The following is a 25,257-nucleotide window of genomic DNA, read 5'->3' on the forward strand; positions in this document are numbered from 1 at the left end:
ACCCAAGTAGGCGGGTCGAGGTCTTACGAGGTACCCACTACTCGGAGTACCCTCCCAAAAGGAAAAAGATGTGTCTGTCAGGTTCGGTTCTTCTTACGGGTTCGACCAGAAATGCTATTCTTATAGGTAGGGCACGGGGGAGCTTCCCTGCTCCCATTTCAATCTCCATCTTTGCAAAATTTTCCACCTATGGAGATCGGGGTGGGAGTTTCTGGCAAGGAATTCGTGGAGATTAGGTTCTTCAGAGTAATTATTTTTTGCCTATTTTTTTTTAAATCTCAATTAAATGACCTGTTTTCAAAGAACTTTCTAATTAAATACTTAATTTTCACTTATGAGTTCTCATTTACATGGTTAAATGACATCAAAATAATTGAAGATGAAATTTTTTTCATGTATTAGGGTTTCCTTTCTTTTAGTTATTTAGGTAAAATAATATAATAAATTCTAATATTTATTTTTAACTGTAGATCGAGTCTGGACAATATTAAACTTGACAACATTGGACTATCTTGTGAATATATATATAGATATAGATATATAGATATATGAAACTGGAACGGAGACCATATTCCCTTAGGTGATGAGGGATTTTTTTTCTCCACTCACACCCCCATTCCGCTGTTCCGAGCCCCCGCAGAGAAAATAGAAACCCTATAGCCATTCAAATACAGTCAAGTTCAACACCTAGCTAGGAACAAGAAGTTTGATAATATATTTATATCATGCAGACATTCATTGAAGGGTCCAGGGCCCAGAAAAACAAGCCATATCAAACTTTATTTATATATATATTACATGCAAATAAGGCAGCTAGAGATAACCCTTCTCTTTACAGCTTTCGATGGCTCCATCGAACATCTCATCAATCCCATGCTTGTATTTGAAACCAGTATCCAAAAGCTTCTTTAACGAGACATAAGTGAATGTGTAGCCTTTGACATCTTTCAAAGACCTGCAGCCAAGTATGACGAATAAAGACCATAGTTTCGTTTGTGCTTTGAACGTCAACGATTGAATATAGTTAATCTACAAATTTAAAAGTTTTCATTACGTCTCTGAATTTTGAATTATAAATCCATGTGGTCCTTGTCGATAACTAAATGATGATGCGAAAATACCATTGAACAAATGTTAGCTAATTCAACACGTGGAAGATAATTATTTAAAAAATAATGCAACGTGTCTATTGAACACATGTTGGTTAATATAATACGATGTGGTAGACAAATATATATACCACGCAAATTAAGTTGCCACACTACAAAAGAGATTTGATATTTTTGATATCTAATTCAGAAAAGAACAGTTGCAAATATTTGATTTTATTATTAATACAACTGTCTTTTGTTATATGTTTGCCACGTTGTGATAAATTAGTCACTGGTTGTTTGATAGGCAAGTTAACGATGAATACTAAAAACCAGATAGAATCATACTTCATAATTTAGGAATATAATCAAAACTTTAAATTTTAAAAAATTAAATAGACACAACTATGTAAGCAGTTTAACTTACTCTAGAGATGGTATCTGAAATTCTGGGTATCTAGCATCAAGGAATTGAGCCAATTCTTCCAATGTAATTTTGTGGGAAGAGCAAATATATCTCCCATTTGCATTTGGATGTTCAAAAAGATAAATGTGTGCTCTGGCCACATCATGGACATGCACCATGCATAATTTTAAAATCAATCTATATTGTTCTTCATTACCTGCACATATGAATTTTGAATTATGATTTCTATTCAAATTTAACACCATCAATAATTCAATAAATCAGTGATGTAACATCTTCGTTAGTCAATTGCGATATGTACATCCCGTATGCCAACTTAACTAAAATTCATCTAAGGGGCACAACATATCACATCAATGTTTCGTTAATGCTATTAGTGTTTCAAAGTTTAGGAATGTAATTAAAACTTTTATAATTACCAATTTACCCCTAATATTTTTTTAAAAAAAAAGAATAATAATAATAATAAAAGAAAAGAAAAGTTTACTCCCTAAACTTTTCAAAGTTCTAGCAGGTCCCTAAATTTCAAAAAGTATTTTATCGAACCATAAATATTTTAAAAGTGTCCGGAAGGTCTCAAAGAACTTTTAAATGTGTGTCTATCAGACACAAAATTGAAAGTTCAGAAATCTCCTAATATTTTTAGGATCTTATTAAACAAAATCCTGAAAATTCATAAACCAAACTTGTACTATAACCTAAAACTTTAAAAGTTTCGAGACTAAATAAACACACTACTCAAAATTCAAATAGTCAATATGAACATAGTTCAACTAGTCAACATATTACTTATTTTCTTAGTAAACATTTGGACCGTTCGAAATCCTTTTACCTTTGAAGTCTTAAAAATAATAATAAAAAAAAAAGAAGAAAAAAAAGTTATAGCATCCATCTACTTTGTCAATGGAGATTTTCAGTTCCAAGTGCAAGACAGCATGCAAAGAACAATAACACCTTCTAAATGAAAAAAGCAACAAACAGTACCTAAAATCAGAGCCATTGTCGTACGGACAGAACCGGGAAGCTTAGGACAAATGAAAGGACCAACAACGAAAGTCGGAAGAACAGTGACAACTTCCAAACCATGTTGTTGGGAAAACTCAAGAGCAGCTCTTTCAGTTAATGTCTTGGAAATTGGGTAAGATCTTCCAAATGGTGCATTCTTATTAATGAAATCAATGTCACTCCAACAGCTTTCATCCAGAAGATCAACTTTGTTGGAACTACACTGAATGGTGGCTGCACTAGAAGTATATTACTACTCGTTTCACTGTTTTTGAATTCAGGCAAGCTTTTAAGATGCCCAATGTTCCATCAATTGATCTCTTTATCAAAACTTCTACAGGTTCTTTGTTCTCAATATCAACTGGAGTAGCAACATGAAAAACTCCGATGCAACCTTCAATGGCAGGAGCGAAACTATCCGGGTTGTCGAGATCAGCATGGAAAATTTGGAGCTTCTCTGATGCTCCTGGTAGATTTTTCAGAAAGCTGTGGTCTTTTCTCTTCTCTGTTCAATGTTAAAATAGAAACAAGTTTAGAGTAGTAAAATCAAGTTAAGCTCACTCACACCTTAGAATCTTCTCTGTTCTTCATGAAAATTCAAGCAAGTTTTGGATTAGATAAGAAAAATAAAGTTTGACAAACTCTAGTCATAATCAATTTGATAACAATTTCGTCTTTTTGTTAGTTTGGTTTTCTTAAAATTATACTCCTGCACTAATTAACCTTCTTTTGAGTTAGATCTACCTTTTAAAATCCAATAAATTCCAAAAAACTTTAAAAAGTAGATCACTGCTGCGTAAGAAAGTAGCTTAACGTTTTAATTCTTAGAAGCAAAAAGTACAAACAGAATTTTTCCCAAAGTTGTCTTTATGTTAAAAAGGAGATATATAGAAAGATAAAATGTACCAACCCATCACTTTTGGACTTTTAAATCTAGTAGTAATTTAACATAGTATTGTGTTCAAACTTGTATCATATAATATTATAGTCCGTTTCGGTTAAAATACTAATTTAGCCCCTGTACTTTCAGTTTTGGTTCATTTTGGTTTTTGTATTTTCAAAATGTTTATTTTGGTTCCTGTACTTTGAAAAAGTGACAATTTTGATCCGTTCATTTTTATTATTAATCTCATATTTTCTATCACATTTTTACCATCAACATGTTTCTTAAAATGTATGTTTCTTAAAATGTAAACTGTAAACGTTACTTTATACTAAAGGATTTGTAAAATTTTTGTTCAAAATCTGCAAAGAGGGACTAAAATGATTATCTTTTAAAAGTACGATGACCAAAATCAACATTTTCAAAGTATATGGATTAAAATGAACATTTTAAAAGTATAACGACTAAAATAAACCAAGGTTGAAAGTATATTTTAACCCATGGTTCAATAACTTTAAAAAAATATTTAAGTTGTTCTCGTATAGTAAGCAAAGAAGCTGTAGAATAAGAAATCAGGTGACTAGCTCTCACAGTAATTTCACCAAACACCTTAAAATAAAGTAAAGAATGCCATACGAAGAGGAAAGGTCCATAAAACATTCAAATGATTCAACTACAGAAATCGCAATTCATGACCCCATTACCAAGATTCAAAACACTCATTCTTCACAAATGATTTCAATCTTTACGATCTAAGAAATGAATTTGGAAACAGGGCGTTACCTGGGTCTGATCTTACAGTGGTAGTGACAGAGTAGCCACTCTCCAGAAGTTTCTTCACGATCCAGGAGGCGATGAATCCAGTGCCTCCAGTTACACAAATTTTCCCCTTCGTCCCACCTTCCATTTCTCTTTCCCCACGGCGGATTCGATCGTAAATGGCGCAATCTCATGCGACTGTTTATATTGAAAAAATACGCCCATTTCGATTCGGAAGAGACGGTGAGTGGTTAAAATCTACTCTGTTGGTTGGGACAACGACAAAGAATTGCTGGAATTGGAGATATCGTCTAGGGTTTATGGATATTGTCTCTCTGGAGACGCTAGAATCTGCTTAGGGTAATGGATGGGATGGCGAATTGGCGATGGGCTACCAAATTATGGGAACCAAGTCTTTGATGAGATTTGACACACTTCGTTTCCTTTGCCTTTTGGTTGTTTTTCTTGAAAATTTGAACTTCTATGATTGACATTCAAACTAATTTGGAAAGAATTAAGCTTAAAACTTAACGCCTAAATCAAGATATTTGCGTTTAATCTACTCGACTTATCCCAGCAGTTGAAGTATCTTGCTTTTTCTACTAAAGTTGGAGGTTCAATTCTCCATCTTCACATTTGCACGAAGAAGAAGAAAAAATAATCAAAGTATCTATATACTTTAAATTACATTTTCAATCACGATACTTGTCTTTTACTATAACAAATGTGACATCTTTGAACGTACATAGATGGTAGTTGGAGTTGGGAGCTCTCTTAGGGTTCCCTCGTCTGGGATCCTTGGAAAGAACATCAAGTTGACACTTACAAACACCTTGATGCACTATTTCTCTTCAACCCTTTGGGTTAGATGCGACAAAAGGAAGAAAAATTCATGGACCAACCTCATTGTCTCCACCCTGTAGGAATTACGAGATCGCTCCAAGGATACCTTCAATATCCAAGAGTCGCAGATTAACTATAGAATCATGTTCAATAAGTGGAACGCATTAGTCGTTCACTCTCTGATTGGGCAGTAAGGATCAGAGAATGGCAATCACTCATTCTTAAGAATTTCCAACTTCAAGAAAAATAGTGATTACCTTAAACATTCAACTGTGTTTATATTAACCAAGTTTGCTCTAATTTTTCTATTATTGACTGAAAGAATAGAAATTTTAGGTGACAAGTTATGTATGATATTTAAAATAAATTTTATAGCGCAACATTTAATTTTAGTAACAAAAGATGTGGCACCAATCAACCCTATTTCGAAGTACATCAACAATTATTAATTGATTTTATATGGTAGATTAAAAAAACCTACAAAGACACCAAGAAGAGAAGGGCAAAGAGTACAATGGCGTCCTTTGATGGATAGGAGACCAACAAATTAAATACTTGTGTACTTCTATGCAAAATTCACATGATTGTAGAACCGAGTAAATTTCACTTGTAATTACTCTTTTTTTAATGGGAGTGATTTTGGTCACTTCAAAAGATGCTCTAATAGTTGACAATGAAATAGAGATGATTTTAGAAAACGACAAACATATTCTTTGTTGTTGTTCAACATGGACATTGGTGCAGTTTGGCGGGAAAAGTGGCCGACGAAGGTTTCAAGCATAATACAAAAGACAGTTCTAACGTTTAGTTCCTTTGTTTTGTTTACGTACTAGCGGAAAAGAAAAAGATGAACGAAAGAAAGTTAAATTAAAATTCTCGTTTTATGTTTTTAGTCTTAGTCTCTAATTGACCCTTATGCTTTAAAAACTTCATTTTTGCTTCGCTCGACTAATTTCATGGGATGGTAAATTTTAAGTAGGAATTTCTTCTTACCCTTTACTTTTTTTTTATTGACCATTAAGTCGGTAGTTGCAAATGAATTTCATGGCGTGTCAATTAATTCCTTCTTACCCAAGTCATGTTAGTTGAAAAACACGAATTTGAGCTAGGTTTTAGTGCATTGTTTGTAAGGAATTTGTAATGAATACCTAAAATATTTGTCGTATATTTTTGCAAAGAAAGCAACAACTTTTGGATTTTGCAAATATGACAAAATATTTGAAATTTTATTTTTGATTTTATTTTTATTTTATTCTTCCAAATTTTCAAGTACATAAGGTGTAATATTAATACATCAACATTCATATTAGGTATATCATTAATATATCAAACACTCATAATTCAATGTTATTGATTCCTTCAATAATATAACAAATTAAGTATATCAACATTTATTTAGATGTAAAAAGATAACAAAAGACAGACATTTCATCTAACATATGTAAATAATACAACACAATTGAACAAGTATATCAAACATATATGTATATACCACGTATATGATTGTTTGGGCTATATTTGGGATGATTATTCATTAAGAGTATGTACTTTCTTATGCATGATTCGGACTTCTAGATTTTATTATTTTTGTACAATTAAAAAGGTCGCTCTTTTTTTTTTTTTTTTTTTTTGCAAATTCTTATTTATTTATTATTTTTTTTCTACTTTGGAAAAATCTCCTTGTTTAGATTGAAAAGTAGGGAGAAGACCTTAGAGATTATCTCAAGACATGTTTGGTTGACAATTCATATCCTATTTCTTTCTTCCTCGTCCACGAAATTAACTGGATTCAATCAACGTGTGTTTGACAGATTTGATTTTGAGAATTATTTTTGAATTATGTGATTCAAAGAACAGAAATTCTGAAGAAACAGAAACTGTATTTTTTTTATTTCTAAATTTCTCCCAATAAACTGTATTTTTTCTCTTTAAAATTTTCATATTTTGAATATTTATTGTTATTTGTCTCCCTCCAATATTTTCTGTATATTTTTCTCTTTCTTTATAATTTCTTTTTTTTTCTTTAATATATATTTTCCTCTCGACTTTATTTTTTTCTCCAAAATTTTTCTCTCTTTGTCTTTAACTTTTTTCAACTTTTTTTTTCTAAAAATTTATTTACATATATATTTTCTTGTTTCTACATCGGGAAGACAAAGATTTCCGCAGGGCTGGGTCCCAAAAATAGAAAATGCATGTCCCGACCTCATCTCCGATTCCATTTTTTAAATAATTAATATATATTTATTACACTTTTTATATTTAAATTCTAAAAATAATTAAAAACAATTATAAAACTGATAATTTTTCTGGTGGAGATGGAGACTAAAAATTTTCACGAGCCCGATAATAGGGGAGAGCATCTTCACTCGCACCCACACCATCTCTACTCTATATAAAATTTTCTCTCTCTAATATATATTTTTTCAATTTTTTAACTTTTTAAAAACAAAAAACTAAAAATGGTTACCAAACATGTTTTGGTTTTTTGTTTTTTAAAAACAATAAACAAAAAATGGTTATCAAACATATAGTTTTTAAAAGAAAACCAACAACCAAAAACTAAAATGGTTATCAAACGGACCCTTTACAATTAACTTTGTTTCTTATTTCTATTTCTTTTTAACATTCTCATGATTGTATAGAACTTTTAGAAACAACCCGAACAAGTTTCTCCTTTCTTGTTCTCATTTCCAATTTGTTCCAAAACACAAAAAAAAAAAATTGTTTTATCATACTTAAATTCTTCATTAAAAATAAAGAAACAGAAACATTACCAAACGGGTCCATAATTTTCCAGAATTTCTTCCGACCAAAATCCCTGTAGATTCGCATTTGAAGAATGGCCACAAAATTTGGTTCTCATTGCAATTTTGTACCCTACCTAGTGAAGTGCCATGTCCACCTATCGGTACCATATGTGCTACTTATTGGAATTTTTGAATTGCACAAACCTCATCTCCATCTTAGCTTAGCCACATTCCAATGCTTTGAAGAAGTAATGAAATTGTTAGGCCCCCAATTGTAAAAACTTACGGTACGAAGGGGAAGAAAGTAATTGAACAAATGTAGGCCAAAACGGTCAAGAGAGAGAATGTGTGAGCTAATTAGAGTAGGAGGAGCGAGTAGTCCTTTAAAAAAAGGGGAGGAATGTCATTAGAATCATTCGAGATTTCAGTGCTTTGCTATTTTGTAATGTTTGGGAGAGATTTCCCACCCTCTCGAATTGGTGGATAGCTTTTGTATTGCCTTCGGGTCTTTTGTTCTTTTGTTCTTTAAGTAATCGAATCAAGTGGGGAGATACCTCACGGAAATCTGCCACCATCATCTTTTCATTCTGTATCGGATTCGACCCCAATGGCCGAAAAGTCGATTATATGGGAATCCAAGCATCTTCATAGAAGCCTATCGTATGTCCATTTCCCACTGTCTTTCTCAATCCCTGCATAAGGAGGTCACTAAAACTTTCTAAAACAAAAGTTTCGGTTGAGTCTGATGATATATAGAAAAACAAGCCATACCAACACTTTTTAGTCCCTTTTTGCTATAGAAGGCTTTTGTTAATACCATTCCCATATTCACTTATCCATTTATTTCATAAATAGATATCAAGCATAGGCTAGAGATAACCCTTTTCTTTACAGCTTTGGATTGCTCCATCAAATATCTCATCAACCCCATACTTGTATTCGAAACCGATATCCAAAAGCTTCTTCGACGAGATCATTTGATTGTAGCCTTTGACATAGCCTTGGTCATCTTTCAAAGACCTGCAACCAAGTATGACAAATAAAGTCTGTTTTACATTTGAGTTCCTGAACTTTGATAATTGTGTTTGTTTAGTCTATAAATTTTGGAAAGTTTTAACTACGTCTCCGAAGTTTGAGTTGTGATTCTAGTCTTTGTTGTTAATTAATGATGATACAACACGTATATTGAACAAATGTTAGTTAATTTAACACAACGTAGCATACAAATGATTAAGAACCAAAACTAAATAAATACGTAGTCTCTACTATTAACTAAATGACCGTGCAACATATCCATTAAACAAATATTGGCTAATAAATACGACGTGGCAGACAAATAACTTTGTATATATAAACTGAGCAAATTAGGTGGTACATGCTATAAAAGAGATTTCATATCTTGCTCTCCACAAAAGTGTAGTTGCACATTAATGGTGAATAAAATAGACACCACTCTTTAAATTTTAAAGGTTAAATAGACACAACTATAAAAGCTCATAAATTAAATTTGTTATTTAACCTTTTTTTAACTATTTTATAAAGGATAAAAAGGCTTGTAATGACCCCGGAAACTAATGAGTAGTTATTTTGCAAAAGAAAAAAAAAAACTAACAAGCAGTTGAACTCACTCCAAAGATGGTATCTGAAATTCTGGGTATCGGACAGAAAAGAATGTAGTCAATTCTTCCAATGTCATTTTATGGGAAGAACAAACATATCTCCCATTGGCATTTGGATGTTCAAAAAGAAAAATGTGTGCTCTAGTTACATCATCAACATGCACCATATTTCCATTTAACACGAATCCATATAATGCCACATCACCTGCACAGATGAATTTTGAATCATAAGAAATTTGAACCATGATGCTATTCAATCTTCATAGTGAAGAATATCAATAAAATACCGTTGTGACATGCTCGCTAGTCTATTTAGATATATGTTACGCTAACTCAACTAAAATTAATCACCGTTGTGACATGCTCGTTAGTATATTAAGATATATGTCATGTTACACTAACATAACCAAAATTAATCTAGTTAGCACATCATGGGACATCAATATGTTTTAAAGTGAGGAAATGTAATTAGTTTTAATTACAAACTTAGTCCCTAAATATTTAGAATTTTAATAGATTCTAGAACTTTAAAAAATATCCAGTGGGTTCTTAAAGTCTCAATATTGTGTATATTGTATAAGAATATAAAAAGTGTCTATAAGTCTCTGAACAACTTTCAATTTTGTGTCTATTAAGACCCAGACTAATTAAGAAATTTTCAATTTTGTGTCTAATAGATCAAAAAACTATCAGAACTTGTTAGATGTTCTTTTATAGTTCAGGGACTTATTAGACTATTTCTAAAGTTTAAGAATCTTTTAGACACCATCCTAAAAGTTCATAGACTATATTGGTAACCTAACACAAAATTTTTAAAAGTTTGAGATCAAATAGACACAGTATTTAACAAAGATACAGGAAACTTGGTCTCTAGCAAGTAGATTCAATAAAAGTTGTAACAAATAGTACGACAGCATTCAATGAACATGAGATATTATTCAAAGAACATGAGGTACTTTCAAGATGCAAAAGCAACAAAAACAGTACCAAAAACCAGAACCATTGTCGCGCGGACAGAGCCGGGAAGGCTAGGACAAATGAAGGGACCAACAACGTAAGTTGGAAGAACAGTGACAACTTTCAATCCATATTGTTGGGAAAACTCAAGAGCTGCTCTTTCAGATAATGTCTTGGAAATGGAGTAAGATCTTAAAAGTGGAACGTTATTATTAATGAAATCAATGTCACTCTAACAGCTTTCATCCAGAAAATCTACTTTCTTGTGATTAAACTGCATACAGGTTACACTAGAAGTGTATACAACTCGCCTTACTGTTTTCGAAGTCAAGCAAACTTTCAAGATGCCCAATGTTCCATCGATGGTTCTTCGTGCCACTGCTTCGATAGGTTCTTTGTCCTCCACATCAACTGGAGTAGCAAGATGAAAGACTCCAATGCAACCCTCAATGGCAGGAGCAAAACTGTCCGGGTGGTCGAGATCAGCATGGTATATCTGGAGTTTTTCTGATGCCCATGGTAGATTTGTCAAAAAGCTATAGTCTCTTTTCTTCTCTGCTCAATGTTAAAATGTAAACAAGTTTAGATAAGGAAATCGAGCTAGGAAATAAGCTCACTCCTAAGAATCTTCTCTGTTCTTTATGAAAATGTAAATAAGCTCACACGAAATTTCCGGAGAAATGATTCCATCTCTAATGTTTATCCTTTGATTTTTTTCTCATGTAAGTTTTTCAGTCTTCAAGTTGGTCTTCGAATTTTCTAGTGTTCAACAGATTCTTCAATTTGGTGTGAATTCAATTCTGAAATTCTGAACCCAAAATGAATGAGGTCCTCTCAGGTTTACATAGGCTTCGTGGACCATTGGGTTGGGTACTTTTGGGTCAAGCCCAATTCTTTAAATGGATTTATTTAAATTTAAATATTAATCCACTTTATTTCATGGTAAATTGGGTTTTGTGCCAAGATTGTGAACCAAATCGATTCCAAGCCAACACTCATATGACTCAATTACATATTTTAATTGTCAACTTATCTTTAATTTTAATTTATGGTTAATATATAATTAATTCCTAAATAAAATAGATAATGACGTAACCGTTTATGATTGGCCCAAATTTTTTGGTTCTACAGGGACAACCACAAAGAATTGGTGTAATAAGAGAAGGTTTGATATGGATGGCTAAAAGTGCACTAAAATTTGTATCTATTCCGTCAAAAATTTTAAATATGAATGAAAATATCGATAAAATATTGATATCGATAAATATTTCTATAAAAGTTAGAATAATTAAAAAATCGTAAAAAATATTTAAATGAATAAATAACATTTTCTTATTTCTAAATTAGTTAAAAAATAATTAATCTTAATATTATGTATGTATTAGTGATATTTTTCATATTTTGTCGATTTTCTTGTACTATGATGGAAATGTCGATTTACTCCTCATGTTGATGTCGAACCCATGAAAACATGGATATGTCGATCGAAATGTCGATGTGTCGACGAATGTTTAAAATCACGATCCCAGTATTAAATAATTTCCATGGTTCAACATCGACATGAGGAATGTCAAAAGCGAGCATATAGTTGAGCGATAATTAACATCAGCCTCTAGCCAAGAGGTTGTGAATTCGAAACTCTTCCCCACGTGTTGTACTAAAAAAGATATCGACATGAGGGATAAATCAACATTTCCATAACATTACCAAAAAAAAAATCGACAAAATATGAAAAAAATCGACAAAATCTCACTAATATAAACATAATATCAATATCAATATCAATTATTTTTAATCTATTTATAAATGATGAAATAGTTATTTGTTAATTTAAATAGTTTTTACGAATTTTTTATTTTTATAAATTTTACAAGAATATATATCGACATTGATATTTTATTTGTATTTCCGTGAAATTGAAATCCCGAAATTTTCACCGACATCGATATTTAAAAGTCGGTTTAATATATAAAATTTCAAAAGTTTGAATGTGAAGAGTGATTTTATGTAGTCGTACCATTGACTAAATGTTCGTGCAAATAAAAACAAAAATGTTGACTTGTATACTAAGATGCGGCATACAAAAAATTATATAAGTTTAGCAAATTAAGTGGCACAGACTTCAAAATCATTAGAAAAGGTAGTTGACATTATATTTTATTTTGTTTATTAATAACCGTCTTTTGTCATATGTCTATTCTGTTATGCTAATTAGTAACCGAAGTTCATGAACATAATTGAACCTTTTAAACTTCAAACAGACACAGCTCTCAAAGCTCAGACACTAAATTTGTTAAATGATGTTAAAAAAGGAAGCAGCCAATCGGCCGAATAAGAGCAAGGGTTTGCACAACATTTGCTCAGCTCGAACTCGGTCATTGTCCCGACCTGAAACGTGAAGGGAAGACCTGAACAAGAAGGTAAAATCTCCGACGCTCCAGTCAGTAAACAGCTCGAACTCAATATTAAGTTTGAGAAGAGATTCGATACCTGATGGTGAAATGAGGCTCTCTATTTATAGGTTTAGGTTCCGACAGGGGTCGCGACAGGCGGTTATTTTGGTCGGATTTGAGGTCGGATGTGTCGGGTTCGAGCAAATCGAACTCAGACACTTTCTAAGTTATAAATTGTTTGGGAGCTACGAGCTCCCATATCGGAAGGTTCCGAGAAGGAGCCTTGCTGACTAGCTGTTCCGGACAACCTTTTTGATAATCAATCCCCGTACTCCACGTGGCGGTCAAATATTTTATCCCCGAACACTAAGATAATAAGTATTCATGGATTTACTTTTGTAATTATTCAAAATGTCTCGTATGAATAAGATATTGTCCTAGATCACATTTTACCTAATCAATGTAGGACAAACACTTGCAAATGAGTTTTATGATGTGAGAATTAATTTTAATTGTTAAATTATGTTAGTGTTTTTTAGTACCACTACAAGAATTTTAGGTTTTGGCGACGCACAAATTCGTCGTCGAAAGCAACATTTTTGTCGTCGAAGGTCTTCGGCGACGAAATTAGTTCGTCGCCCAAGTCGTCGCTGTAGGGTTGTCACCAGAGGTTTTCGGCAACAAAAGACAATTTTTGTCGTCGAAAATATCTTCGGCGACGGATTGGCAACGACAAAATTTCGTCACCAATGAGAGCTTCGGCGATGAAACTTTGTTTCGTCGCTGATTATACTTTCGGCAACGAAATTAACATTTTGTCGCCCAATGTTTCATCGGTAACGAAACATTCGAAATGTTGATTTCGTCGCCGAAGAGGGTTTCGATAATGAAATGGTTATTTATCTAACATATAATTAAATTGATGTACTTGGAGGATTATTTATTCGCTACTGTATTAATCATTAACATCATCTATACTATTGTCAGTTGACGCGTCCAATACATCGTCTGATTCGTCATTTATAAAATCATCCATATTGCGCATATGTATGCTTCTATTTGATTGTTCTTGACCCTCAATGACAACAGGATCAACATCATCTCGATGCATTGAACTATCTTGAGTAGATTCATCTACTTTGATCTTGGGTCCCACTTCGAACAATGAAATATGATAATCATTTCCAGCGTCTTTTTGTCATGGAATATCCCATACGTTTATTTAGAGTATTTTGAACAACTTTCCAATTATTACCAAGTTTGGGGTCATCCAAATAAAAAACTTTTGTACTTGACCAGCGAGAATTAATGGGTCGTCTGCATACCAATAATTAGACGTATTACCAAATTTCAGCGACGATTTCTAAAAGTCGTCGCATAAAGTCTAGGCTGGACGGCCAAGCTTGGACTTTAGGCGACGACATTAGTTTTCGTCGCCGAAAGTTATCAACATCAGCAACGAAAATCAATGTTTGTCTTAAAATTGGACTTTCAGCGACGAAACTTAATTTCGTGGCCGAAAGTACCTACTTTCGGAGACAAAACTTAATTTCGTCTCTGAAAGTGCTTACTTTCGACAATGCAAACTGATTTCGTCTCCGAAAGTAGGCACTTTCAGAGACGAACTTCAATTGCATCGTTGAAAGTCCAACTTTCGACTTTTAGCGACGAAACTTAATTTTGTCGCTGAAGGCCACTTTTGGCGACGATATTTAAAAATTGCTTCGCCGAAACTTGAAATTCTTGTAGTGTACAATATGTGGGAGTGGGGATCAAACTCACATATTTTTTATTGAAGATATATGTCAATTACCGTTGAATTATGTTCGGATTAAATCATGTTAGTCGAAAAACATGAGTTTGGTTAAGATTTTAATGCATTGTTTATATGGAAAAGAAAAGCATGGGAGAATTGAAAAGGATTTGAGCCTAGAAAAAATTGGTAAAAATTAATTCCTCTTTGGATATTTCGGTTGAATCTTACGAACGAGTCATTGGTGGGTTACTGGACAAAAATACTTTTACAAAATTATATAAATTTATATAATTTTGATATCTATATCTATATTAAATAATTACAAATGTGTTCATTTATTCTTAAGATTAATTAATAATTAATAATTTTCTTTTTAATTCTTTAAATTTAACTAAAAAATAAATTAAAAACAAAGATTATTGGTAAGATTGTAATTTTTAGAGGTTTAAAAAATGGTGTGATGCCGCACCGTCCTGTAGAATTTATGCTATCTCTATGTTAATTATTCTTTATGTTGCATTTCTTCGATTATTTTGCTTTTCTTCCGTTAGTTAAAGTGTGTGTAAGCTGATCAATTAATAAATTTATTTTCACGAATTGAAATTTACTATTAAACTTAAACCGTTTCACATCCTTAATATGAGTTGAGTTCATGTATATATTATCTGTTGGGTACTAACAAAATTAGTCGTCTCTAAAAATAACTAAAATTCGAATTCTCACTCTCATAATTTCAATATAAAAATATGATTTGGTCTTCCTAAAATTAAGGAGCTAAGTATTACCAATTTAAAAAATGGTAAGAAAAAATGGTTTGACTTTCTTATTTCGACTTCTTGAACCGAGGAAGCATTCGGGTTTTGATCATATCCAAAGAAATACAGAAACCGAAACCTGAAAAGAGTTTTTGCAAGCATAAATATGATGTATGACATGGAAAAACAAGTCATATCAACTCGTTTCGTCCTCTTTCTGCAATTGAGAGGCCTTATTAATAGGCTAGAGATGACCCTTTTCTTTGCAGCTTTGGATTGCTCCATCAAATATCTCATTAACTCCATACTTGTATTCGAAACCGATATCCAAAAGCTTCTTCGACGAGATCATACAATTGTTATCTTTGACAAAGCTTTTGACATCTTTCAAGGACCTGAGACCAAGTATGACAAATAAAATTTGTATTTTAAATTTTGAAAAGTTTTAATTACATCTCCGAACTTTAAAATGTGATTCTACATAGTTTTTCTTTTCTAGCTAAACAACTATGAAACGTGTCTAGTGACCAAATATTGGTTAATTTTATATAACATGACATACAAATGATTAAGAATAAAACAAAAAAGTAGTCTCTACCCTCCACTAACTAAAGGTATCATGTAGATGGTGAATAAATAGACACAACTCTTTAAATTTTAAAGGCTCAATAGACACAACTACCAAAATTTACGAACTAAATTTGTAATTTAACCTTTTTTTAATCATTTCATAAAGGAGAAAAAAGACTTGTCATGACCAAGAAACTAATAAGTAGTTGAACTCACTCAAGAGATGGCATTTGAAATTCTGGATATTTGGCAGAAAAGAATTTAGCCAACTCTTCCAATGTCGTTTTGTGGGAGGAGCAAATATATCTTCCGTTGGCATTTGGATGTTCAAAAAGAAAAAGGTGTGCTCTGGCCACATCATCTACATGCACTATGTTTGCATTTAAAAAGAATCCATATAATGCCTCGTTCCCTGCAAATATGAATATTTGAAGAATGATTTCATTAGATCTCCATCCTTAGCACCATCAATAAAATAGTGACATGTGTTCCTTAAGCTATTCAAATATATGTTAGGTTAGACTAACTCACCAAAAATTAATCTAACGAGCACAACATATCACGTCAATATATTTCAAAGTTTGAAAATGTAGCTACAGCTTTAGTCAATTTATGAATCTCCCTGAACATGTAAAGTTTCAATAGATCTTTAACGTCCAAAAGTGCATAATAAACTTTATTTTCAATGTTGTGTGTAACAAGCCAACTTTAAAAACTGTCAAGTGGTTCAGTTGGGCCGCTCTCAATTTTATCTCTATTAACTAATTAGGTACCAGGTTAGATGTTTTTTAAAGTTTCAATAGATCTTTTAGCGTCTAAAAATGCATAATAAGCTTTACTTTCAATGTTGTGTAACAAGCCAACTTAAAAAAATGTCAAGTGGTTTATTTGGGCTGCTCAATTTTGTCTCCATTAATAATTAGGTACCTAACCTATTAGATATGTTAGATGTTTTTTAAAGTTTCGGGAAAACCTACTCGACATAATCTGAAAGTTCAACGAACCCATTATTTAACAAAGATGCATAGCAAATGAGAGTAAAAAAGCAACATAAACATTACCAAAAACCAGAGCCAATGTCATGCGGACAGAGGTGGGAAGGTTGGGACAAATGAAGGGACCAGTAACGCAAGTTGGAAGGACAGTGACAACTTCCAATCCATGTTGTTGGGAGAACTCAAGAGCTGCTCTTTCAGCCAATGTCTTGGAAATTGGATAAGATTTAAAATATGGTACTTGTTCATTAATGACATCAATGTCACTCCAACAGCTTTCATCCAAAAAATCCACTTTGTTGGGAGTAAACTCCATACAGGCTGCACTAGAAGTGTACACAACTCGCCTCACTGTCTTGGAATTCAGACAAACTTTCAAAATCCCCAATGTTCCATCAGTAGTTTTCCTTACCACAGATTCCACAGGCTCTTGGCCCCCAGGATTTGGATTAGCCACAAGAAACACTCCAATGCAGCCTTCAATGGCAGGGCCAAAACTTTCTGGATCATTCAGATCAGCAGTGTATATATGGAGTCTTTCCGATGCTCCGGGTAGATTTGTCAGAAAGCTATAGTCTCTTTTCTTCTCTGCTCAATCTCAAATCAGTTAGCAAGAGCACTCGTTTCCGGTTTCTTGATTCCAATTTTAAAGACAGTCTCAAAATTGTACAGAAATGAAAACGTTATCCAACGAACCCGAAATAAGCGTACGTCTTGGAATCTTCTCTGTTGTTTATGAAAAATCAAAGTTAGAGAAGTGTGAATAAAGGGGTTTTTTACCTGGGTCGGATCTTACAGTGGTATTGACAGAATAGTCACTCTCCAAAAGCTTCTTCACGAGCCATGAGCCGATGAATCCAGTGCCGCCAGTGACGCAAACTTTCCCCTTAGCCCCACCTTCCATATTTCGCTTTCTGTCTCTCTTTCCACTCCACAGATTCCATTATATTGAGAAATGCAGCCATTTCTTTCCCCTCCATTAAAATAACTGGATCGCTGTAGTCCTCGAGATTGGGTTTAGGGCTTTTTGGCGTTTAGTTTCTCGGGACATTAGGAAACAATGTTCGGGATTAAACAAATAGATAGATCAAAAAAGATTTCTCCTTTTTACGCGGATAAAAAAAAATTCCAGGAAAGGATAAGATTTTAAACGCCGATGTTAATAGAGATGTGTTTCAATTTCATCGAAATATCGATGGTCCATAGAATGTCGATGTCATAGATTTTTTTGTAAAAATTCGAAAAACAAAAGAATCGTAGAAAATTATTTAAATTAACCGATAAACATTTTTCTATTTCTAAATTAGTTAAAAATAATTTAATATTAGTATTATGCATATATTAGTGACATTTTGTTGATATTTTTCATATTTTGTTAATTTTCTTGTACTATAATAAAAAAACATAGATATATCGATGAAATGTCAACATATTGACAGATATATAGAATTATGGGTAAGGGAAATTCGAATATTTGATAGTTTATTATTATTTTTGCAATTTCTTTTTGTTTACAAAATATTTAACCGTAGTTATCACTTTTTAGAGGCCATAGTAATTCTTGTCTGGTGATTGATGGACACTACAGAAATTTGGGGGGAAAATATTCTGGGATTCGCGGTGAGTGCTTCTTTGGCTCCCTTGTTAATTATTATTCTCTTTAAAAATTATCTACTTTTACAATTTTTTTTTATTTATAAGAAAAATTAATCTCGTAGTTACCATTTAACTATTTTTCACATTTAAGTTTGTAGTATGACAAATTAATGGATAGAGCTATATTTTATTTGGGCCAATTATAAATTATCGTGGGTTGAGGGTGAGAATTAGGGTATAGACGTAGGGAGCGCAGGATGACAAGTGGTAGCGAGATCGATCTACTATGGACGTAGGACCAGTAGAAGGGGCGACGCTAAAGCTGGTAGAGGTATGCAAGCGGTGGCGCTAAGCACTCTGTAGTGTGAGAGTTAGAGTGACAAGCGATAGAGGTCATACCACGTGTCAAGAATATGTCCTAATGACCAACTAGAGCATGTACGCGAGCGGGACTTGCTGCGCCAGGCATCCTCCTTGATCTGCTCTGCCACCTATAAAAGACGACAGAACCTACCTCGCGAGGTAAATGATAAATCTAAAATGAAAAATCTATCACTCTATACTAAAGGTGTTCTCCATTTTACTCTTCTCCTTCAATTACTAACTTGATTGTTGGTCTTGAGATCTGTTGTTGTAGGTTCGCTAGTTTGACGGCTCCCATTGAAGGACACGTGGACTTGCTATATTTTGCGATCAACATTCGTAGATTAAAATTAAAGCAAAAATGACAATGCTTGAATAATGCCACATATCTTTTATTAGACTCTTTAGATTTAATTAGTCAAATTGGATCATATGAAAATTGGGCCGATAATCAAATTATTTAAAAAAATTCATGGGATTAGTACATAAATGGTCTATTTATAAATCATAATTACGTAAAATATCAAAAAGTATAGAACTTACACTTTTGTCATGAAATAATCCCGAATTAAATGATACCTATAATACAAATTACTAGTATATCTTTAGGGTCCATCTCAATTTTAAATAATTATTAAAATTTAGAATTGGTAAATTGGGAGTAAAATGTGCCAATGATACTTTCCAAAATTAAAAAATCTCAAAACCCCAAAAACCCATCCATTTTCGAAACACACTCCTTTCTTATTCCTCCGACCGTCTGTTCCTCTTCTCCGACCCTCCGTTCTTTTTCTCCGACCGTCTACCTTCCTCTCCGGCCTACTCTGCCTTTTTTTTTTGTCACAAGAGCCTTTCATCTTCGACCGCCTCCATTTTTCTCAGTTCTTCTCCAGATTAAAAGGTTTGCATTCCAACGGATGTCTTCAATTTCTAATTTGGTGTGAAATATTGTATATGTGAGGATATATAGTATAGTGATTTGATTATGATATATCTTATAACTCAACTTGTATATATGTAGATATGCGGATATATACTATAGTGATTTTGAATGTATATATGCTGATATATAAGTAGATACATCTTATAACTCAAGTTGTATATATGCGGATATCTACTATAGTGATTTTGAATATATATATGCAGATATATAAGTGGATATATACTGTGATTTTGAATATGCGTATATGTGTTTATCAAGACTTCAAAAAGATGTTTATGTGATTTTGAATTGTAAGGCGTTGAAAGAGTGAATTAAGGGATTTGAATTAAAAATTAGTATGGGGTCCACAATAATTACAGAATTATGAGAATAATTTATGGAATTAAATATTTTATATTTAAAAAAAATAACTATAATAAATGTAAATGCAATAAATAAGGGTAAAATCGAAATTAAAATAAAATGGTAGAAATCTAAAAGTGTAAAATTAGAAAATTTTAGACATTTGTGTAAATAAGTTTCTAAAACAACCCTCCGAACACATTATCTCAAAATTCATTATACGGTAATGTGATGGTTGAAAAAGGTCAATTATAACCCAACTAATTATAACCCAACTAAGTCACAATTAAAGTTTATTATATTAATTTAAATCATTTCCATGATTTCTATAATATTTCTTAAATTTTTATTCACATCACATCTCTATAAAATAAAAACCCCCGATATTTTCCAACATTTCAAACCTTAGTTATTAAGCACCGCCAAACTTTCAAATATCCTTTTAATAAATTAAAGATCACTTTTTTAGTTTCGAATATTCTTTTAGTAAATTAAAGATCACTTTTTTAATTTCTATCATTATACATATGATTCATGTGAATCACATGTAACATGTGGGTGTAGTTTTTTCTTTCCACGTGAATGCAGGATTCATGTCAGTTTCTTTTTTTTTTCTCTTTTTAAATACTACTCTCTTTTAAAATTTGAGTAAATTTCATAAATAATATAATTTAGAATATAAATTACAAAAACATTGTACCCAAGTAATAATAAAATAAATGTAAATCAGATAAAAAAAAATTCCAAAACTACGAGTTTGTATACTAACTATTCACAAAATCATGCACTTCCTTATCAAGTATAAAATTGTGTACATCAGAACGCCATGGCGTACGACGTATCCAATTTATATACCCAGGATCCATCCATTAGCATAAATTTTGATTCTCGTGACGTTAAAAAATATGAAGAAACAATTTCGTGAACTTTTTTTTACGTCATTGTATTGCCCATTACGAAAGGGTATTCATGACATTTATTATAAATGGCATGGAAATGGATTTCACGACGAATAAAAAACGTCATACAAAATGGAATTAATGACATGTAAAAAATGTTGTAGAAAAGAGATTTTATGACGACTAAAAAACATCATTATATTTAATGACGGATAAAAAACATCACAAGAACTTTTCATGACAACTAGTAAACGTCACCATATAGTCAATTTTCTTCCAAATAAATGTAACAATGGTTTTTAGCCGTCGTGAAAACCCAAAAAATTTAATGTGATAATATGTTCACAAATATTGGATTTCGATATACTTATAAATTCTAAAATATAACAAAGTTGTATATAATAAAATCAAAGCATTCATATACATGCATGAATAAAATGTGTAAAATTTGCTATTACAATATTTTGTACATATATTATAATTAGAGAATGAAACATATATGTTTCACACACAGAGTCTATAGATCAATTATTTGCCTTCATAGTGTCTAACATCTTTGAATTGATGCAAGAACTAGTCAAGAAAACGATAACCCGTTGGTAAAAAAGATAAGGAAATAGATAAATAAAATTAAAAAAAAACTTTCAAATGCGTCCATGGTATAAATAAGGGTAATGCATCCTACGTGACAATAGCAAACATGTAGGAAGGAAGTAATTCAATTCTTAAACATATAACCAAGGTTTGAAATGTTGATGTAAATGGAATTGTCGAGGTCCCAATTTTACAGAAATGTCGATATCGAGGGATTTATTGGAAAAATCATGAAAATTGTGAAAAATGATGCAGATTTTTTGAATTAGTGAATAAGGCTTGTAACTTAATTAGACTATAATTGATCACATTTAACCACCATGTCTAAATATATAAGTAATATACTAATGGAAATGTCGACGAAGCAATGAAAACGTCAGAACAAAATCATGAAAATTATTTAAATTAATATGTTGAGAGTAAATTCGAGCAAGACGCGCATCGGACTTCGAGATCGACAACGAGGCACGAGACCACAATGGTTACCACCGTATACTGGCATGCAGGTACGTCGTCACCACTACTGTATGAAGAGGACGCCGAGGACTACCACCTAATACCTGTAGGCTGCAGGCTACATGCCTATAAATGGAGGAACCACCCACTGTTGGGGGCGTACACTCCACCGTCAGGACTTCGTACAGCTCGGCATCTCCTGCCACTTCAACTGTCGTCCTTCCTGGTCAGCCATCTGCACCTATAAAAGGGAAACCTTTACCAAGTAAAAAATCTGTCGTTCAAACCTAAGGTGTCTATCCTATTCTCTTACTTTTATTACTAACTTGAGCGTCAAAGTACATTAGGTAGAAACTGCACCAGCTCAAGTTTTCTGGTAGCAGGTTCATTTAATCCTTGGAGTGAATGTTGGTCCGACGGATATGTGGACCTCTTCCAAATTCGCCGTCAACATAGTGAATTAAAGTTCATGTTGCTTGATTGTGTTTTATTGATCATTTCTAATCTAATCTAATTTTTAGTTACAAAATTAAGGAAATAACTAATAAGAGGATAGATAACAACATTTCAACTTTAATTAAGAAACTAAGAATTATTTTGAATTTGAGATGATGTGAATTTGTCAACAAAACTATAATTATAATTTAGTTAAGCTACTATAGATAATTTTTAATCATCTTCATGAAAGTTAATAGTAATATTTTTATAGAAATGTCGAAGTCGACAAACAGTTTGGACAAAATGACGACAAACATATAAATTTGGATGGAAAATGTTGAAATTAGTTCATATAAAATTTATTGTAACTTAATTATGTTATAGTTTATTTTTTTTTATTTATTTTGTTTTAAGAAAAGAAGGGACTTTTATTAAGAAGAAATAAAATCTTGATTGGCCACAAGACTCAGCCAATCACGGATACAAGTAATCCAACATACAGTTTCTTCTAATTTGAAAGTCCCGTGAACAAGATACTGGATACAAAAATTTCAGTAAGATCATCATCTTCCCTTCACAATAATTTATCCATCTCTATCGAGTATATCTCCACCTGAATAAGATAAGAAACCATAAACTGGAGGTTCTGCATCCCTTCCAGAATAGCCATAGCTTCCAACATCTTCACACTCCTACAATTATCGACGAAATGGATGCCTGCAAGAATGATGACACATCCCCAGTTACGCAAGACCCACCCAAGTCCCCTTGCCTGCTGAGTCTCCGACCGAGCCGCATCAGTATTCAATGTCAGTCCAATCTTGTGTTGTTTTCAATAACGACTTTCATTGCATTGTGAATTCAGGGTCTGGGTATTAGGGCTTTCCTTTTGAAAACCACATTGTTCCTATGCATCGAGATTATCCAAGAATCAAATCGATTCTTTTATGAGTTAAAAATTGATATTTATACTTACCATATTTAAATAGATTTTAAATACCTTTTAAAAATAATTCATTAAAATTAGAAAATAAATTGAATGTGTGAATAAAAAATAATAAAGAACAAAGGAGAGAGGAAAAATGAGAGAGTAAAGAATGGAACCGAAAGTTGAAATTCGAATAAGAGCAAGAAGTTGCATATCTTCAAAATAAAAAAATAAAAAATAATAATAATATCACTTAAATAGTTAAATTACAAATTAAGTCCATAAAGTTTCAAAGTTATCAAATAGTTCTTTTTGCATCTAATATATTCCTAATCTATTCAATATTAAAAAAAAAAGTCATGAACTTATTATACACAAAATTGAAATTTCAAGATCCATTTTGCATCTAATAGATTCATAAATTAAAAAAAATGTCAAATAAGTCAAGAATCTATTTAGACATTTTTTAAATTCAACGAAACCTATTAGATGCCGTAAAAAGTTTAATGGCTAAATTTATAATTTAACCCTACACTAAAACCTTCTAAAACAGAAGTTCCATTCTCATATCACTTCTCCCTTTATTTCATAAATATATATTCATCATAGTCTACGGATAACCTTTTTCTTTGCAGCTTTGAATTGCTCCATCAAACATTTCATCAATTCCATACTTGTATTTGAAACCAGTATCTAAAAGCTTCTTCGACGAGACATCGGTGAATATGTAGCCTTTAACATCTTTCAAAGACCTGTGACAATTGTGTCGGTTTAGTCTATAAACTTTGAAAAGTTTTAATCATGTCTTCAAACTTTGAATTGTGATTATACATGGTCTTTGTTATTAACTAAACGATGATGTAATATGTCTAATCAATGAATATTGGCTAATTTAACCCAATGTGATAGACAAGTGATCAACTAAATAATCGTACAACCTATCTGTTAAACAAATGTTGCCTAATATAAATTTATATAATACGATGGGGGCAGAAAAACAACTTTTATATTATATTATATTATATATAAACTGAGCAAATTAAGTGGTGTAGACTATAGAAGAGATTTGATATCTTGGTGAATGGTAAGTACACATAATATTTTATTTTGTTATTAATAACTACCACTAGTTATATGTTTGTCACATTGTGCTAAATTAGTCGTTGTTTGTTCGATGGGCAGGTCAATGGTGAATAATAAAGACTAAACAGAATTACTTTTTGGATAAAGAAACTATTTCATTGATATATGAAATATGAGAATATAAGACCCAAGAAAAGGGCTACAAAAAGGCTCTCCAGTTAGATAAGAGAGAGGCATAACTCTAATGATGGAAAAGAGGAGAATATTTACACCAAGAGATAACAAAAAAAACTATAGATTCAAAAATGAGGTGATGTCTGCACTCCCAATCTTGGAAAATTCGCTGATTTCTTTCTGTCCATATCGTCCACAGTAAAGCTTGGACAAAATGATGCCAAAGGTAAAGTTTCTCTTTTTTGAAATGGTGACCATTGAGGGTATAATCGAGGAGCTTTGAGATATCCGTGGTGTGGTCAATTCAGTCGACCAACCAAACAAGTAAAGAAGCTTATACCATAAGTTTGAGGCCAAGTCACAACTGACAAAAATGTGCCCGATGGTTTCACCATGATGCTTGCACAAAATGCACCGGTGTGGGGAGATACTTATGAAGGGCATACGTCTTTGGAGCTTATCCTGTGTATTTATAGCATGGAGACTAAATTCCCAAAGGAAGAACTTAATCTTTTTGGGGTAGTGGTCCTTCCATATGATTCGGTACAGAGAGGGTGAGACCTGGGTTGTTGTTGACCGTTGTATGTCTTTGATGAGGGAGGAAGTACTGAAATGCCCATTTGGTTCCAATCTCGAGA

General features: G+C 32.4%; 2 protein-coding genes and 1 pseudogene across 3 annotated transcripts; all 3 read right to left on the reverse strand.

Annotated features, from left to right (window-relative positions):
- Positions 1 to 738: 738 nt before the first annotated feature.
- On the reverse strand, positions 739 to 4,404 carry LOC111019896 (vestitone reductase-like). The gene is given in 5 exon segments (XM_088126370.1): positions 739 to 955; positions 1,519 to 1,714; positions 2,503 to 2,773; positions 2,775 to 3,028; positions 4,190 to 4,404. Coding segments are annotated over 5 exon segments (987 nt in total). The 5' UTR covers positions 4,314 to 4,404; the 3' UTR covers positions 739 to 813.
- Positions 4,405 to 8,627: 4,223 nt separating this feature from the next.
- Positions 8,628 to 13,838, reverse strand: LOC111020829 (vestitone reductase-like; annotated as a pseudogene). Its single transcript, XR_015792131.1, has 4 exons — positions 13,706 to 13,838; positions 10,365 to 10,889; positions 9,387 to 9,582; positions 8,628 to 8,778 (listed from the first exon to the last, which is right to left on the reverse strand). The product of XR_015792131.1 is annotated as a vestitone reductase-like (transcript).
- Positions 13,839 to 15,283: 1,445 nt separating this feature from the next.
- On the reverse strand, positions 15,284 to 17,765 carry LOC111018442 (vestitone reductase). Its single transcript, XM_022294526.2, has 4 exons — positions 17,584 to 17,765; positions 16,870 to 17,391; positions 16,025 to 16,220; positions 15,284 to 15,633 (listed from the first exon to the last, which is right to left on the reverse strand). Exons 1-4 carry the CDS (start codon positions 17,705 to 17,707, stop codon positions 15,483 to 15,485), a joined length of 993 nt encoding a protein of 330 aa, XP_022150218.1. The 5' UTR covers positions 17,708 to 17,765; the 3' UTR covers positions 15,284 to 15,482.
- Between the last annotated feature and the right edge of the window lie 7,492 nt (positions 17,766 to 25,257).

This window comes from Momordica charantia (assembly GCF_013281855.1).
Source record: "Momordica charantia cultivar OHB3-1 chromosome 7 unlocalized genomic scaffold, Mcharantia_2.0 BLBB01000007.1, whole genome shotgun sequence".
Classification (NCBI taxonomy): domain Eukaryota; kingdom Viridiplantae; phylum Streptophyta; class Magnoliopsida; order Cucurbitales; family Cucurbitaceae; genus Momordica; species Momordica charantia.

What these genes read in the sequence shown, in the direction of transcription:
- LOC111018442 (XM_022294526.2), bottom strand. Translation starts at nt 17,707, where the DNA reads ATGGAAGGTGGGGCTAAGGGGAAAGTTTGCGTCACTGGCGGCACTGGA. An exon ending in CACTGTAAGATCCGACCCAG is followed by an intron (nt 17,392 to 17,583) that starts GTAAAAAACCCC and finishes GAGATTGAGCAG; the next exon opens with AGAAGAAAAGAGACTATAGC. An exon ending in TTTCAAATGCCATCTCTTGA is followed by an intron (nt 15,634 to 16,024) that starts GTGAGTTCAACT and finishes ACTTGGTCTCAG; the next exon opens with GTCCTTGAAAGATGTCAAAA.